Source organism: Sceloporus occidentalis, unplaced genomic scaffold, assembly GCF_023333645.1.
Source record: "Sceloporus occidentalis isolate IW3139 unplaced genomic scaffold, rSceOcc1.0.p SCAF_66, whole genome shotgun sequence".
In the NCBI taxonomy this organism is placed as follows: Eukaryota; Metazoa; Chordata; class Lepidosauria; order Squamata; family Phrynosomatidae; genus Sceloporus; species Sceloporus occidentalis.
The window spans coordinates 3167146-3185024 of NW_028317046.1; the positions used below are offsets into that span (position 1 = coordinate 3167146).

The window sequence follows — 17879 nt, forward strand, 5'->3', positions numbered from 1 at the left end:
GTTCCCCCGCACCTAATAAACATTTATCCAGACACTAGAATGTGGCTGGGAGAATGTTCTACAAGGGAAACGGCTTGTAAACAGGGATATGAATAGAAGCTTGGAGCTCTCTTCTCTTTACACCCTGTACCCAAACCTCACATGGCACAAGTGCGTTGCTGAAGAACCTGACCAAGTCTTTCCATCCTTGCGTCTTATTAAGTGGCGCCTCCTCTGTCCTCTTACTTACCTGGAGTCTGTCCCACCAGGTCTGGCGGATAATCTCGCGACGTTCTGGAACCAATTTGTACTGGATCACTTCCTCCAGCTCAGACAGCATCTGACAGGTGACCATAGCCTACAGAACGCAAACAGAATGAATCGGGTTGACCCGACGACATTTGGTGCAGTGACAGATCGGACGTGGAGCGGTGGACACCTACCCCATAGGCACGGCTGTAGCTTTCTCCAGCCATTGCGGTGAGTTCGGCGTCCAGCATGTCTCTGGCTTTATCAATGCACTGCAAAAGGAGAAAAAATAAACGGGAGATGTAAGTCGGGTGACACTGGGTCAAAACCCGCATTAACGTTTATAGGTATACAGGAAAAAAAACTAACCTGTTGGGCCAGTGAGAAGAGGTCCTGATGGAGCGCGAGTACAGCTCGGTAAAACGCTCCATCGTGTGTGTCCCGCGGGATGAGGCAGGTGTACTCTTCCATACTGTCCCACTGCTCTAAAAGATAGAAGAAACCACCGAAACGATAAATCCCACGTCCCGAGATTCCCCCGGCCCATTCCCTGCATCCTCGCCACGGACACATAAACCACTCTGATTTATCTTGCAAAGTTTTGAGGTTCTTTCAGGCCAATTTAGAGAGGATTCAGGCCAGGAGCCTGGGGCAGTTGGCTGACTTGGCTGATTTGATACAAAGTAACTGCAGGGAGATCCTACGTGTTAATCACGTTCCGTACCGAGAGAGGGAACTGAACTGAAACAGAAGAGTAAGAAATTGTTGGCTGGGCAGCAGGGTAAGAAATTGTTGGGTGGGCAGCAGGGTAAGAAATTGTTGGGTGGGCAGCAGGGTAAGAAATTGTTGGGTGGGCAGCAGGGTAAGAAATTGTTGGGTTCTGTTAAGGCGACAGTAGCAAATGGCACACAGATTAAATAATTCTTGTTGACTTCAGAAGATAAAACCAAGTGTTTTATTAGGGGTCTCCACTGATTAACCCTTCGTGTGAAGCCTTACCTAAGCCCCATGCGGCTGCCGCTGCCATGCGCGCCATTTTGGCTTGGGCCTCTTCGTTCACATTGGTCCAGTTTTCGCAGCACTGTTGATGAAGCTGCCCCCTAAACACCAGACACACAAGGCAAGGGGTGAGATTTTTTTTTTTGTTCTCCTTGATTCGTCACAAGCACAGGGCACTGAATATACCGGCCAGCAGCAACACACAGCACCGAGTACACCCACAAAAACACACAGCACAGAGTCCATTCGGCCACAGAAATGCACAGCACCGAGCACACATACAAAAAGAATCCGTTTAAAATCTCATCAAAGACCAATTAAATGTTTCTGCTGGTTGGACCATTCTAGCCGTTGCTATGGTGATAGGAGTACCAGTTTTCGAATCCAGAAATGGTTTTCCCCCCCATAATACTGGAACATTGTGAAGCTGCATTTCCACAGGTCCCAACTAACCAGAGCGCACCGACAATCGCCCGGGCAATCAAAGACGGGGCAATTAAAGGGCACGAGGCAGACGACCTGGAGGTCATGTAACGGTTAACCAAACACGCCATGTATGATCTCGCCGTACAAACACACGCTATCCTCCGCGCAGAGGCACACCAAGCCTCCCCAAATCGCACAGTCCACACAGCAACACCTGTTTGGGATTTTCGGCAGCAGAGACGTTCCCTCTCGTCCTCCAAGACGCGGCTAAATTCCTTTATTTCCATCCCGATCCAAAACAAAGGCAGCTTTTTAAAACATCACCGTGCCGTGAAATTTGTTTTGTAACTTTGGCTCGCAAAGAAAGAGAACCTTATTCTGATCTTTTTCGCTCCTTCTATTGAAAAGAAAAGAAAAAAACCCCAAAACCCGCACATTCTTTTTTTTTTTTTTTTTCTTTTCCTCCAATTTCTAAATATTTTTCTTGGCTGTTTTTATAATTGCCAGAAAAATGTGCTCTCCGGTTTTAATTGACTGCCTTCGGAGTCTGCACGGTAGATCACCATGGCGATGCCATTAACAATAAGTGTTGCCTTAGATCCGAAGTCAACATTCCGGCTTATGCTACGCGACAAATATTTTCCTGTATCCCATAACACTTACGCTTCCTCTCTCGTCAGAATTACGAAGTTGACGATCGAAAAAAAAAAAAAAAAGGGTCTCAAACTTGTTTGGGCTGGAGGGGAGGATTTGCTAAACGGCTAAAAGGCAGGGTTTGTCCTCTTTTCATTTTGTGTATTTGCGCTGCACGTTTTTATGAATGACTTAATGGTTACAAAGAATGAAATATGCCTGCAAAAAGACGTCAGCCGTAACGGCCACCGAAGTGTGAGGCTGCAATCTTCTTCTATGTATAAGGACAAAAATAGGAAAAATAAACAAGAAATGTATGATTTCTATTAAACCAAATACATTTGTGACGTTAAATAGTAATTGAAGAACTCTCTGAAACTTACCTGCATAGAGTCCCTGTTTAGGAGGGACAGTCCTTCCCGGATACCTCTCTTTTATCCCGATACCCCCTCTTACCTCCTTTGTGCCCCCCTCTATTATGCCCAGATGCCCCTCTTTCCTCCCCCGATGCCCCTCTTTCCTCCACCAATGCCCCTCTTTCCTCCACCAATGCCCCTCTTTCCTCCCCTGATGCCCCTCTTTTCTAGGAGGTCAGAATGTTTGCTGGGTATGAGGGTATCGCAGGGTTCTACTGCCCTAAAAGCCCCCATAATGTGTATAGAAACAGCAGGGAACAGCTTTATCAACTAAACGGGGTAAATAAACCCCATTATTCTTCTTCTAAATGCCCCACTCTGCAATATAAATGTCAGCATTTTTTTTTCTCGGACATGAAGACCGGCGGGCTAGATATTTATGTCTTCAGTCTAGACCTCGAGCCCCATCGGAGCTACAAGCGATAATATATTATGTTTACGAGGTAGACTTATGTCACAGTCCTATGATTATGAAACTACTTGCGGTAAGAAGCGCCTCCCGAATCCATCCTGTAATTGGCTTCAAGGGAATAAAAGAAAAACAGAATTTTGGTTTTGCTCAAAATTTGCTAAACCGATGAAGTCAGTTCATAACGCGCGGGAAGATAATAAAGCAGGCTTTTCTTTGATTTAAATATGAGTTTTGAATGAACTATTTGTGAATAAATGGGGGGGGGGGACGTTTCTACTGAAATTTAAGATCAGAGACGTGAGAATGGTGAAAAATTTCAGGATACGGAGAATTTTCTTTTCTCCTTAAATTTCTTTTCATTTAGTTAAGAAAACTAGAGGGTTAAGGGACCTGCTAGGGAGGTGGACAAGGCGGCGAGGGAGGTGGACAAGGCGGCGAGGGAGGTGGACAAGGCGGCGAGGGAGGTGGACAAGGCGGCGAGGGAGGTGGACAAGGCGGCGAGGGAGGTGGACAAGGTGGTGAGGGAGGTGGACAAGGTGGTGAGGGAGGTGGACAAGGTGGTGAGGGAGGTGGACAAGGTGGTGAGGGAGGTGGACAAGGTGGTGAGGGAGGTGGCGTCTCAACATCAAGAACGGTAGAAAGAAGGGTAAAAGGCGAAGTCCGATGGTAGGTCTCGCTCTCCTCTCGTGGTCCTGCCGGAAGCTCTGTGCTGAATTGTTTAATAGCTGCTTGAATTTGGTTGACGGTTTAAGTTTATGCCGGGTCAACCACAGGGCTGTACATTTCTCCCAATTTAGAGGGGCGAAGAGACGAGCCATACTGCGTAAGCTCAGGAGCTTCATGGCGGTCAACATGGATGTTGCTGTGATAACTATGGTCATGAAGGGTGCAAAACCTTAGGTTGCTTGAAGGAGGTGCCACCATTTGTTCCCTATCAATAACTCGTTAATAAATGATAATAATCAGCAAAAAGATATATAAATGAAAGGCCGTATTGAATCAGAGCTCAGCGAGGAACTGCTTCTTGTATCCGTGCGCCTGCCTAGGTGACACGTGGTCAGAATTAGCACAGCATTCTCTGAGCCGGGGCGAAGGACGGGCTAGAACGCACCCGCATACCACGCTCGTAACGTGTTTGTGTTCACAGCTCTGTCAATGAACCGTGAAGGCCACACACAGACGTTCTCGCACCGCTCGAGGACCCAAAGGAGAGGTCGGCGAAGGACAATAAGGAGACCTTTTAGAAGAGGGGTGAGAAGCTGGCGTCTTCTCGACTGGCTGCTGAACCACAGATTAACATATCTTTTAGCAGCCGGCCCATGGACCAGCTCCTGGGTCACGCCAGGGAAGGCCACGGACAGAGAAGACCCTCGCGCCAGCTACAATATAAATACAATACAATATAAAGTCAAATGTTTTTAAGACGCGCTCCGACGGGCAGGACACCAGGTTTCCAAGAAAGCCTCATAACTATAGGAACAATAAATAAAACGGATACACGGGAACCGGGGGAAAGGAACAGAACAAGCCCTGACCATAACGGGCCAGGGAACAGCCTCGGTTACAGCGCGTTCTGTTCAATCCGGCCAACGTTCTTTACAATAACGCAAGAATTCTGTGTTCTCTGACTGCCGTACGTGCCAATTAGCCGGTGTTCGTGCCTCATGCGCATGTTTGATGGATAGAACGGGACATGCCAATTCAGAAAATGTAAAGAAATGGGGCATTTTGGCCAAAGGCTTTTCTTTGTCAATAAGAAACGTCTTGTTCTGGAGTTTAAGTTGGTTTTAGACACACGGTCTGTGATACAATTGATGTGTTCTATTTACACACCGAAAGGTTTATTGCTCCTTCGGTGCGGAACACTTGGGTAATTGAACTAATTTTGTGCTTCGACTCGGCTTTCAATAAAATCTTCAATCTTACGTCACTCGCTCGGCTGTAAAATTGCCTACTTTTGAAGTAAAAAGGCAAACGCGTGGAAAGCAAATCACTGGCACATTGGAACGAAATGATTTCTTACGTCCCCACTAAGGAATTTGAAAGGCTCAGGCGCGCCTTAGAAACGAGACCCCAATTTCAACGAACCTCTAAATGTCAAAGTCCAAAACACTCCATGATCTATCTATGTACAAAATTCTCTTCTTTCCCCCAACTGCCCTCTTGGAGGGGTCCGAACTTATATCCGGTGGCCACTGAGCTACCATCGTGTGCTCCTATAAGCTATAAATCACAATGACTCTGCGGCGTTTACCGTTAACCAAAAGCATTCTATAGAAGCCGGTTACATAGTTACCGGGGTATGACTTTCGTCGTATAAATCCTAGACTCCAAACACGGGAGATGTCCCATGTGGAGTCCTGTTGGCTACCAGCAGAGCTTTAAGCAGCATTGGCCCAGGGGACACACGTGTTACACGCAGGAGGCGTCAGTAACCATTAATGTTCCATGGGTGGAACGAATCACACGGAGAGAATTCCGCAGGTCTAAACCTCAAAGGGCACAGCAGCACCTGTGATTATTTAGCGGGAACCGCCGGCGTTCTCGAGATAAGTCGGTCTCGACCTTTGGCTCGGATAATTTGTCGTTTCCTCATTGCATCTCAAAGCACTTCTCCTTGTCTGTCTTCATTAGCCGGCCCCGTATTGGTAGCTGTTGTGATTTTAGTGAATAGATAACCCCCGTTTGCCACAGCAGGGAGTCTGATCAGAGATACAGAATTCCTGATGTTTTCAGGAATTTCTTCCGTTAACAGCCTTTAAAATCCTTTGCTCCGTTCTGGATGCCTGGCGGTTTGACTCGGTTCCAACCTTGTATTTCTTCTCGCGGAACCTTGTGATATCTCACATACCCCGGCAATGGTAATAACCGGTTGTATTTACACCACTGCCTTATCGTTAAATATTGTATGGGGTATTAACTTCTAGTATCAGATATTTGCATAATATAATGTTTTCAGGCAGCGGCATATAGTTCTCGCTATGTTATCTGAGCCCCAATCTACTAGACAACCACCCCGACCCCTTATCATACTGTGTGTTGCAAACCAAAGAATAGCTCAGTCTTAATCACCCAGTCAGACTCTCTGACTAATGAAAGTCTATGGAGGAACGGACTTCATTAGCATTGCCATAAAGCATCAGCTCAGTGTGGTGTTTGAGCCGGGAAAGTCACCCAAAATATCACATGACTGACAGCAACGGCGGCTCCAGGTCTGCAGACAAAGGGAGTTTATATCACTGTATACAGCGCTGGGGGTTATATCACTGTATACAGCGTTGGGGGTTATATTACTGTATACAGTGCTGGGGGGTTATATTACTGTATACAGTGCTGGGGGGTTATATTACTGTATACAGCGCTGGGGTTATATTACTGTATACAGCGCTGGGGGGTTATATTACTGTATACAGCGCTGGGGGGTTATATTACTGTATACAGCACTGGGGGTTATATTACTGTATACAGCGCTGGGGGGTTATATTACTGTATACAGCGCTGGAAGTTATATTACTGCATACAGCGCTGGGGGGTTATATTACTGTATACAGCGCTGGGGTATATTACTGTATACAGCGCTGGGGGGTTATATTACTGTATACAGCGCTGGGGGTTATATTACTGTATACAGAGCTGGGAGTTATATTACTGTATACAGCGCTGGGGGGGTTATATTACTGTATACAGCGCTGGGGGGTTATATTACTGTATACAGCGCTGGGGGGGTTATAGTACTGTATACAGTGCTGGGGGGTTATATTACTGTATACAGCGCTGGGGGTTATATTACTGTATACATCGCTGGAAGTTATATTACTGTATACAGCGCTGGGGGGTTATATTACTGTATACAGCGCTGGGGTATATTACTGTATACAGCGCTGGGGGTTATATTACTGTATACAGCGCTGGGGGTTATATTACTGTATACAGTGCTGGGGGTTATATTACTGTACACAGTGCTGGGGGTTATATTACTGTATACAGTGCTGGGGGGTTATATTACTGTATACAGTGCTGGGGGGTATATTACTGTATACAGTGCTGGGGGGTTATATTACTGTATACAGCGCTGGGGGTTATATTACTGTATACAGCGTGGGGGTTATATTACTGTATACAGTGCTGGGGGGTATATTACTGTATACAGTGCTGGGGGGTTATATTACTGTATACAGCGCTGGGGGTTATATTACTGTATACAGTGCTGGGGGGTATATTATTGTATACAGTGCTGGGGGGTTATATTACTGTATACAGCGCTGGGGGTTATATTACTGTATACAGCGCTGGGGTTATATTACTGTATACAGCGCTGGGGGTTATATTACTGTATACAGCGCTGGGGGGTTATATTACTGTATACAGTGCTGGGGGTTATATTGCTGTATACAGCGCTGGGGGTTATATTACTGTATACAGCGCTGGGGCTTTTAATGTATACAGTAAGTCTATTAATGGCACTAAAATCTTTGTGCAGCACGTCACCCATTAATCTACAATCAGAATGATCTCTCCGGCGGCCGCCCCCTCTATACAACACTCTTCACGGCTCGACACCTGTCACGACAACTGCGCGTGGATGTCGGCTCAACAAACTGTGTGTGAAAGATGAATGATGAGCTCACCATTCACCGAGTGCTTCCAGGCAGCGCATGCGCCCCAGAATCAGCTCCGCGTCGTCCTTGTTCACTTCCAGCTTCTTCTCGTACGCGACCAATGCGTCCTCCCATTCATGCAGCTTCTCGTACCAAGTGGCTTGTATCTCCTGCAACGCAGAGGGAGTCTTTAAGGAACGATGCATGTATACAGTATATAAAAATCAAATAACTCGCAAAAACAATCCTAAACAACCAATTTCCTCGATAGCCGCCGGTGATTGGATCACCTTTACTGTGTTGAGGTTATTTTTGTGTGAATATGTGTGTGTGCGCGTATATGTAGCTGTATACATATATTTCTTTCTTGTTTTTCTCTCTCTTTGTGTTGTTATTTGGTTTAACGTAATTATGATGGATAAAATCTTGGATTTTTGTTTTGAAAAATTAATAAAAATCAAGATTAAAAAGGAGGTTATTTTTATAATGTGGATTAACCCTTTAAAGAGTAATACTTTGAGAATATCTATATACTGAAAATATGCTGCCTACTCTGCTGTTCAAAAAAAGTTTGGGGTCACTTTCCTTGTTTTTGCCAGAAAAATTTTGTAAATGACTATTATAGCTGGATTTTTAATGGAATCTCTTAATGGCCCTTTATCACTCCCATCACCCCTGGGTTCCAATTGCCTTTATCACTCCCATCACTCCTGGGTTCCAATGGCCCTTTATCACTCCCATCACTCCTGTGTTCCAATGGCCCTTTATCACTCCCATCACTCCTGTGTTCCAATGCCCCTTTATCACTCCCATCACTCCTGTGTTCCAATGGCCCTTTATCACTCCCATCACTCCTGTGTTCCAATGGCCCTTTATCACTCCCATCACTCCTGTGTTCCAATGCCCCTTTATCACTCCCATCACTCCTGTGTTCCAATGGCCCTTTATCACTCCCATCACTCCTGTGTTCCAATGCCCCTTTATCACTCCCATCACTCCTGTGTTCCAATGCCCCTTTATCACTCCCATCACTCCTGTGTTCCAATGGCACGTTGTGTTCGCTGATCCAAGTTTAAAAGGCTAATTGATGGTTAGAAAACCCTTTTGCCAGAAATGTCCTTGTTTTCCATGAAAACAGCTCAGTGACCCCAAACTTTTTTTATGGTAGTTTGTATATATATATATATATAGTCTACATTCTTCTATATAATATAGAAGAAATAATGGACCAGAACAGTTTCAGTTTTAACAATACATAAAACACAGAGTTTCTGAACAAATCAATAATAATTTATATATGTTGATAATTGATTTAATAATCAGAAAATGTGAAATAGGCGAATTAGTCAGCTTTTTTTTAATCCCCCTTCTCCTTAAATGCTTGCACTGGGACCCATAATAAAAACGTGTATCAGGAGGCATGGGGGGGCACATGTTTTTATTATAATTTTTGTATATTCAGTTTAAGAATACTGTTTGCATGATAGCACACGCCGCGTGGGGTCCAGGGCGGATGATATAGGTGCCTACCGCCAGACTTTATCATAAAACGTTTGCTTTGGAAAGCATACGCACCGCAGGCGCTTCCTTGGAATCCTCGCCAGAGGAAAGTTTAACATGATTTAAGTTAAATCTGTGGTTTTGAACAACGTACAGAAACATGAATGTTCGCAGTGAAATAGTCATTCTTTTCCAAAGGTTTACAGGCATAAAGGTATTAAACACACGGCTTTGGGGTAATGCTCGAAATCCTGCCTGAAATACTGTGGTTTAGGAGAAAAACCCACAAGGCTTCTGTTTTATTGCACATGATACAAAGTAACAAGTTCAAACCTCACTATCTACACCTCAGAAGAAGCATGATAGAAAAATTCAAAGCCAGAGGAGTTCTCGCTATCTGAGCCCAATCTACTAGACAAACTCTGACTCTTTATCATACTGCCTGTGGGGGGGGGAAACAGAATAGCTCAGTCTTAATAACCTAGTCGGACTCTCTGACTAATGAAAGTCTGTGGAGGAACGGACTTCTTTAGCATTGCCATAAAGCATCAGCTCAGTGTGGTGTTTGAGCCGGGAAAATCACCCAAAATATCACATGACTGACAGCGACGGCGGCTCCAGCTCTGCAGATGAAGGGAGTTTATTGGGACAAAAATGAGATAAAACCAGCAAAGTGCCTTCCAGCAGGGCATATGAGATCAGGATAGGTGGTTTTCTGGATGGTATTCGCTGGGTATGAGCTGAATTCTTGCTTTGTTTTGAGTATATTGGTCATTATTATTCTAGTAGGACCCCCGGAATCTGAATGTTTTATGCTTTTAAGTTTTTTGTGCTGTTACATATTTGCAGGTTCTGGCGCCTCCGGGGATATCCCAAATCAACAGAATCATCCAGACCTCCAGCCGAGGGAGAGCGGGGCAAAAGCCGGCCCTCCGGGAGGCCTGCTGCACAATAATGTTGTTCTCCGGGAGCCGGGGCATTCGATGATGTAATGATGAGGCCGCAGGAAGTAATTACTGCTGTTACCTTTCTGCCGGAGAACAAAGCGGCCTTTGTGAGTTCCCACTTATCTCTCGTCCGCTGAGACTTCCGGTAAGAGGCACGCATTAGACCTGCTATTTAAAGGGACTTTAAAGCCCGCAAAACGTTACCTTTAGAGGGGAAACGGCCGCCGCCACCGTTAACGTTTAATTCTAATATCTCTGACTGTCCATCAGAAACGTGGGCAATTTAAATAAACATTAAACAAGTGAAAGCAGCGCCAGGGCCCGCATTACCCCGGACGTCTCCTCCCTTTCCCTCCCGCTAACCTATACAATGGTCGCCCGAACCAATCAGCAACGACCAGCAACCAAACAGCAGGGATGAGAGTAACTTTCAGTCCTGGAAATGGTACTTTTTATTTATTAATACATATTGGAGAATATTTTTTAAGCATCATTTAATTATTAGAGTTAGAGCCGTCTGTCCCATTTAAGTCCTCTTCTGGCAGCCAATCGCATGCATGCTAGCAAAACATCAGTGTTCAGATAACATAAATGTGATTGGTGGCTCCTGCTCCCATTGATTCCAATGGGAACTCAGCTCCCACTGATTACAACGGGAGTTCTACTGAGCATGTGCGAGAAGCATACTGCGGTATGCTGCCTGCTTTCAGTAGAGGCAACAGGGGGAGGAGTTACACCGGATTATATACAAAACATACTCTAATATACATTAAACATGAGAATAGGGGAGTTCCTGTAACGGGGAGGAATAATCATGCAGATCCTGAGAACAGGAAGGTGTCTGCTCCCATGTACACCCACAAAGTGGGACTCAAATATATATTGTTTATTTTAATCATTAAATGTCACTGCACGGATTTATTTAGTGTACATAATTTTGAAATGTAGAGTTTTTTTGGGGGAAAAGTCACGGATCTGCTTTAAATTAAACCAGCGGGGGTTGTGCACGCGCGGCGTAACTCACACCTTATAATAAACTAATATTAGCGTTCAGATGCTGGATTAACGTCTCTTTAACACGTCCTATGACGTAATCAATCAGCACGGCTATAGTTACTAAATCCCTCTGAATCTTAGCAGCAAAACGCACATACCAGTTCCCCGTAATGCTTCATGGCGAATTCCAGGACGCCAGACGCCGCTTCGGGCTGCTGCAGCTTATTGTTAATGCTGAGGAGGCAAAAAAGCACGAGAGTTACGATGAGGGGAATTTTTTTTCTTATTAGTGAAGAATTTTTATAAAAGTGCATACCTACCCCGGAGGGGCAAAAAAAAAAAAAAAGAAAAAAATCAAGAAAAAAAAAAGAAAGAAAAAAATTCAGTATTATTGTGTTTCATATAAACAAAGCGCTGATACACTCTGCTATAGGCAGTACAATGAACATATATGTTAGGCAATACACAATATAATTTAACTGCTTATCGACAGGATCCAAAGAAGAGACCACTGAGGTCCTAAAAGATGACGTGACTTTACATTTCTTTCTATGTTGGTCTAATAAAAGGTTTTGTCTAAAGACCCGGTTTTCTCTGCAGCTGTGTGTGTGAGTGTGAGTGTGTGCGTATGTGTCTGTGATATATATATCGAAATGATGGTGAGAGCAACAGCTTTGGAAAGAAGGCTCTAAGCTGGGATTCTAATTATTTGGACAGCGTCCCCACATCTGGATCCTTACCCTAAGAGCGTTACTTCTATGTAAAGCACTTAAGACTGCTGGCTGTCACGTAATGCAATCCATGTGTCGCTCAAGACCGTACGGGCCATATTGACCGAGGCCAAACTGGAGCAGTTCTGGTCCTAAACGAGGAAGGAACAACGGCGCGTCGCTTCTGCCGACTCTGATTCTGGACCGCGTCTGCTGCGGTCCAGCCGTGATGAGCGGTCTCTTTGCGTGCCGTCACTCCGGTTTGACACTTGAGTGACAGAGGCTGCGGAGTCTCGGCTTCTGTTTATTTACGCCAAAGTCAAATAGAACGTTTCCTTATCCCGAGAGCCGGGCTGACAGCTCGTCGCACATCTGCAGGCCAGACGCTCTGCAGCGGGTCCTATCCCGCCAGCGTTAACACACGCGGCCCTGCTCGCCAATATTAATGGAGCGCTGGTCGGAGTACAATAGGAGGTCTGTGTGATAGCAGCTGAATGGGGGGGGGTTAGGAGACCTCCCCCCGGCAAACCTCAAAGCAAACATGAAAGCATCAAACTAGTCCCCATCGCACCATTCCAGCTCCTAATCTCCTCCACATGCAAACGTTACATAAACTCACATGACGAGCTTCAGTGAGCGCTTTACTGGGAAGTTCACGCATTTCTCACGAGTATTAGATAGCGCAAGATACGAACGGCTGCCGCTAAAACGGGGAGTATGCGGGTCTCCCCAAATATAATGGATACAATGTAACCGTATCGGCACATTGTCATTGCTTGTATCACCGCAGGGCTCTCGGGTTCCGGACTACTGATAGATCTCGGGCTGATCCAACATCAGTTACATCCTCAGACCAGCAGGGGGCACAATGTTAAAAAAAGGCTTAAATACTTAAATGTCCAATAACTTCTGTCCGATCAGTTCCATTTTAGAAGCAAATTTACATATTTGACCCAAAATGCCAACCCAGCTTTCCCACACTGGAATAAAAAGCCCAAAGTAACTTTGTTACCATGCATCTAACGCTTAATTCACTATCGTAAGGCCCTTTAAGCCTGAGGCCGGGCCCTTGGAAGTAGCCCAGTCTAGCTAAATTCTCCTATTTGGTGTCAGCAACACTCCGATCGGGAATTTCAGATTTCCGACTTCTCAATCATAAAGGATTTAATGAAAAAAGGCACCTTTCATTCTTAAGCATCTCTAAGGGTTAACGTTGCAGCGCCGGTGCCGGACACGTGCTTGATTCCTTTCCAGGCACTGGTTTGGATAAAGACGTGGATCCGGCGTTATGGGGGGCTGGCACATGTTCTCGGCGGTATTTTTTTTACTATTTGACTTTTACCATCGCATTCTTATTTAAGTGTCTCTTTAAAAGCCGCGTAACGCTTCGCTTTGATGTATTACTATTTCATTTTTTTTTAAATAGTTGGGTTTTTTTTTCCACCGCAAATTCAGCATGGAGGCGCGTGAAATACGGAGCTGCACATGCCCTCCATTTAATGTGTTTTTTTTTTTTCCTGGAAACGTAAAAAAAGTATATATATTTCCCAACGGTAACATTAACCATTCTATAAAAAAGAAATAAAAAAAAAAATACTGCGCAATGGAAAGGAAAAAAATAAACTTTAGACAATAATGAACTTCTAGAACGCGAACGTTGTTTTGGAACCGCAGTATGGAACATCCCACTAAAAACAAATAAAACCTTCAGACGTACGGCCACCACGCGGTGCGTGAGCATCGGAGGGCACAAAAGGTCGTTACATAATGGGCGCATTGACTTCATTTATGCAATTTCCAGAAATACTTTATTTTTATAGCACCAGGTTGCACATTTTTTTTGTGTATCTTAGTAAGCCCCCAAAAAGCCACTGGCTCCGGGGGTAAAACGGTTAAATATCACCTTTCCCCATCTAACAACCGGCCGATTTGGGACAGGTGTTACAAATTACCGCAAATCCTCCAAAAAAATAAAAATAAAAAAAAAAGTAGTAATAATGTAATCAAAGCGCTAGCTGCTACCATTTGTTCCAGCTCAAATCCGGAGCTTCTAAATTTCACTTGATCCTGAACCCACTCGCCTCCTCCCCACTCCTCCTGTGGGTACATGAGTGTCTGCGCTCACATTCTTACGAGATGAGGGGACTGTTTTTCTGTTGGCGTCGGGGATCGGGACGGTGTCTGGGGACTCGTGTTCCCGTTGGGTGGAGTGTCCAGGTCGGCTTGTTATGGTACCCTTGCCAGTATCGCTAAAGACGACGACTGAGCCAGATGGCTTAGAATTAGCCTATTCTCTGTATATTTTTTTTTTATTCCTTAGCATAGCTTCTGAAAAAAACTAAAACAGAAAAAAACAATAACTTTGAATTAAAGTAAACTAAAGAGTAAAGGAAGATCACCCCAGGTCGCTACTTAGTAACTTAGTATTTGTAGTGATGCAGAGTATCGACCAGCGGCCAGCCTGGCATTTGCCCGGCGTGCCAGATGGCCAGTCCAAAGCAGAAGAAGATAGAAAGTCTCATTTGGAGGCCAGCGATCCAGTCCTCCAGACTTTATCTATCCTCGGCCCTAGGTGAGATGTGGATGGCGTTACGGCTAGACTCTCTTTCCCTTGATTTCCCCGACACTAGGTCAGCTTCGTCAGAGGATCGTGCCTGGCCGGGGGGGGGGAAGCACTGGATACACAAAACTACCCACAATTTGAATTTTTTTTCCACCCCATTGCTAAAGAAAACAGCCTCCAATCACGACTTAAAAAAAACTTTTTTGTCCGGTAAGCAAAGACAAATGTCAAAAGACTTCCAGATGTAGAGCGAATGAGAGCTTTTGCAGAAATCCCGACCGGCTGGTCATAGATTATGTCACCTGAACGAGAGCAGGGTTTTTTTTTTTTCTAAGTGCATTCCAGAACTTCTATACAGCTGGTTAACATTCCTGCATGCCCTAAACAAAGGGTTAACGCCGACTATACATTAGTGGATGATTAGACTACTGGGAGTGAAGACCCAACCCCCAGTTTGAGTTGATGCTTCCAGCAAGCAGGCTGGCACCTGGTGGGGAGGAGGAGCGACGGGTGGGAGGGCAATAAGGGATGCTCCAAGATATGGGGTATTTAAGATGCTGCAAAAGTCGGATTCGACAGACCGCAGAGTAGGGGCAAACAGAGAAGACCTAAAAAAAAAGTCACCTTCTGATACACAGAGAGCCTTCGACTACAAGCTGCGACTCTGAATTACCACCGAAGGCTCCGCACCCCGCCACCTGCGCCCTCTTCTCGCTCTGCGCGTTTTCTGCGCCCCACGTAAGGCCAGCAAGATGAATTTCAGCTATTTTGTTTATTTTTCCAGCCTTTTTATCCTCTTTTTACACGCCTCCCCGGCCGTGTCGCAGAAGGCTCCAAAGAGGAAAGCCTTGGGCGCCAACGGACTGTTGAAGGCGCCCGGCTGCTGCCAAGAAGTCAAAGACCTGAAGGTGCAGATCGCCAACCTCACCAGTCTCCTCGCCGAGCTCGCCAAGAAGCAGGAGGGCGACTGGGTGAACGTGGTCATGCAGGTCATGAAGCTGGAGAGCAGCTACAAGCAGATGGAGATGCGTGTGACCGACGCAGAGGGGAAATATTCCGAGATGAACAACCAACTGGATATCATGCAACTCCAGGCTGCACAAACCTTGACGCAAACCTCCGCAGGTAAGAGGAACGCATCGGCCGTCGTTATAAAATGTTTTATTACCCTGGGTAACAAGAAATCCACACGCCATGTAACATGTAGTTAAAGTGGATTTTCTCAGAGCGATGCCCCGCTGCGCACATCTCCTTCCAGCCGAGACTTGTCTGAAAAGTTGAGACACTTCCACGGGTCGTGTCCGCCGTACTGCGCCGCGCATGTAAAGGAGTTCCTCCCACTGATGGGATTAGTGTCAGCAGCTGTAATGAAAGCTCGGATCACGCTATTACCTCGGGGCAATCGTTTAAGCTCCGACGTCAGGTCAGCCGCACAAAACGCAAACGCGGAAAAAAAATCAGGGGTTCTGGATTGTCAGGTGTGCGGGACCCTAAACACGACGGTTTAATCGCGGCTCGTGATGATGTAGCCATGCGCGACGGTTCACGGGCGCCTATTAGTAAATAGGAGGTGTGAGATGGGGCATTGATGTTCTGCTATAGATTTTAATGGATATAAAAACGTTAAAGGACTGGTAAGGTCCTCCTACAGAAAGCCACCGGGTAAATGCTGTGACGTAGCTAGGACAGAAACATTGTAGCAGATGTTAAACATCAATCTCTATGTCTTTCACAGACGCCGTATACGATTGCTCGTCGCTCTACCAGAAGAACTACAGGATATCCGGCGTCTATAAGTTACCTGCAGATGATTTCTTGGGAAGTCCAGAGATTGAGGTGAGATATAAAGGAACAGATGGCTTCTTGTTGGCCTTCCGTGATACACGTAACGTTTGCTCACTCGGACTCTCTTTGTCCGCTCTTAGGTCTACTGTGACATGGAGACGCAGGGAGGCGGCTGGACGCTGATCCAGAGGCGGAAGGTCGGGCTGACCTCTTTTAACAGGGACTGGAAGCAATATCGCGAAGGGTTCGGCAACATTCGAGGAGACTTCTGGTTGGGAAACGATCACATATATCGTCTAACTAGGAGGCCAACTATCCTGAGGATAGAGTTGGAGGTAAGCGTGCGCTTACGCTACAATTTTGGGCTAAGGAACAAATCAAATCATTGTTTTGGGGGGTTTACAAAAAAAGCGGAGCACATCTTGAAAATGACGTGTTTAGATTGTGTCGTTAACATGCATTTCACGGCATTATCGGCAGGATTGGGAAGGACGTGTCCGCTATGCAGAATACTCTGACTTCTCCATCAGTAACGCACAGAATAGCTTCCGACTTTACCTGGGCAACTACAGCGGCAACGCCGGCCGCGACTCCCTGCGCTACCACAACAACACGGCGTTCAGCACCAAAGACAAGGACAACGACAAATGTCTGGACGACTGCGCTGGGCTCCGCAAAGGTGAGAGCGAGGGGGTCTGGTAACATAAGCATGTTCAGCATGTGGGGTGCGACCAAAGAGTTAATTAGGAGGTGAACGCAGGCAAATATCGCATGACATCGCCGGTGCAACGTTCACTACACTTCTAACTAAGTATTTAGTGAACGCGGATACAAAGGCAGAGAACGAGGCACGGTCAGCCAAAGAATAACCAAATTTCTTCCATTGCAGGGGGATACTGGTACAACTGCTGCACCGACTCCAACCTCAACGGCGTCTTCTACCGCAACGGAGACCACAACAAGCATTCGGACGGCATTAGCTGGTACGGGTGGCATGGGTCTACTTACTCTTTGAAGAGGGTGGAAATGAAGATCCGTTCTCAGGACTTCCAGCCCTGAGGGACGTCATCGGAGTCTAATGTGTCAAGCAGCAAATGACCTCAACGCAAGCAGCGCCGCCTTCCCCCATCCCCGGCGCGTCTTCCTTCCTCGTAGAGCCCACCTGCGCAGTGTATGTTTATGAGCTAGCCTGATGCCGAGAAGCCGCGATATCAGTAATGGACGCTGGTCCAGCGATGGACTCATTAGGGACTCGATGCCCGGTGGCTCGACGCGCTCCTCCCCTCTTGCAATAACTATATAATATTACACGTGCGCTGCATTAAGGTTTTGGACATTAGATCCAGTGTCTCTTTATGACAGTCACAAAAGCTTAACTGCTCTACGCCGAGGTCCTGAGACACGAACGGCAGAGTGAACTAATTACTGAACTAACACGGTTAGCGGGGCTGCAGACCCCCCAAAACGTACAAAGGTATTTATATAAAAGAAGGGAAATTGTTTCCCGGGACAGTTACTTAGAGCAACCTATGTTCAGAAACACTGACCGCAGGGTAACTAAAGTATTCCACGGGCCTGCCGTGCCATTTAAAGAGTTTGTACAGAAAATATTCCCCTGGATGTGATTGCTTTAGGGTACTGTAAATTCTATTTTTTATTTGCTTCA

At 45.9% G+C, this 17879-nt stretch overlaps 2 protein-coding genes across 2 annotated transcripts in view; one reads left to right on the top strand and one right to left on the bottom strand.

The window, feature by feature from the left end:
- Positions 1–17879, bottom strand: part of LOC149286890 (serine/threonine-protein kinase mTOR-like) — a 50705-nt gene that overhangs the window by 18028 nt on the left and 14798 nt on the right. The window contains exons 28-33 of the mRNA XM_089493692.1: positions 11314–11389; positions 7743–7882; positions 1228–1328; positions 598–713; positions 423–500; positions 230–337 (exon numbers count right to left, since the gene is read on the bottom strand). Of these exons, the coding sequence (XP_089349818.1) occupies positions 230–337; positions 423–500; positions 598–713; positions 1228–1328; positions 7743–7882; positions 11314–11389 (619 nt within the window). The remainder of the gene's footprint in view (positions 1–229; positions 338–422; positions 501–597; positions 714–1227; positions 1329–7742; positions 7883–11313; positions 11390–17879) is intronic.
- Positions 15181–17272, top strand: LOC149286891 (angiopoietin-related protein 7-like). The gene is made up of 5 exons (XM_089493806.1): positions 15181–15553; positions 16164–16264; positions 16354–16548; positions 16694–16892; positions 17103–17272. The coding sequence occupies exons 1-5, from the start codon at positions 15181–15183 to the stop codon at positions 17270–17272; spliced, it is 1038 nt and encodes a 345-aa protein (XP_089349932.1).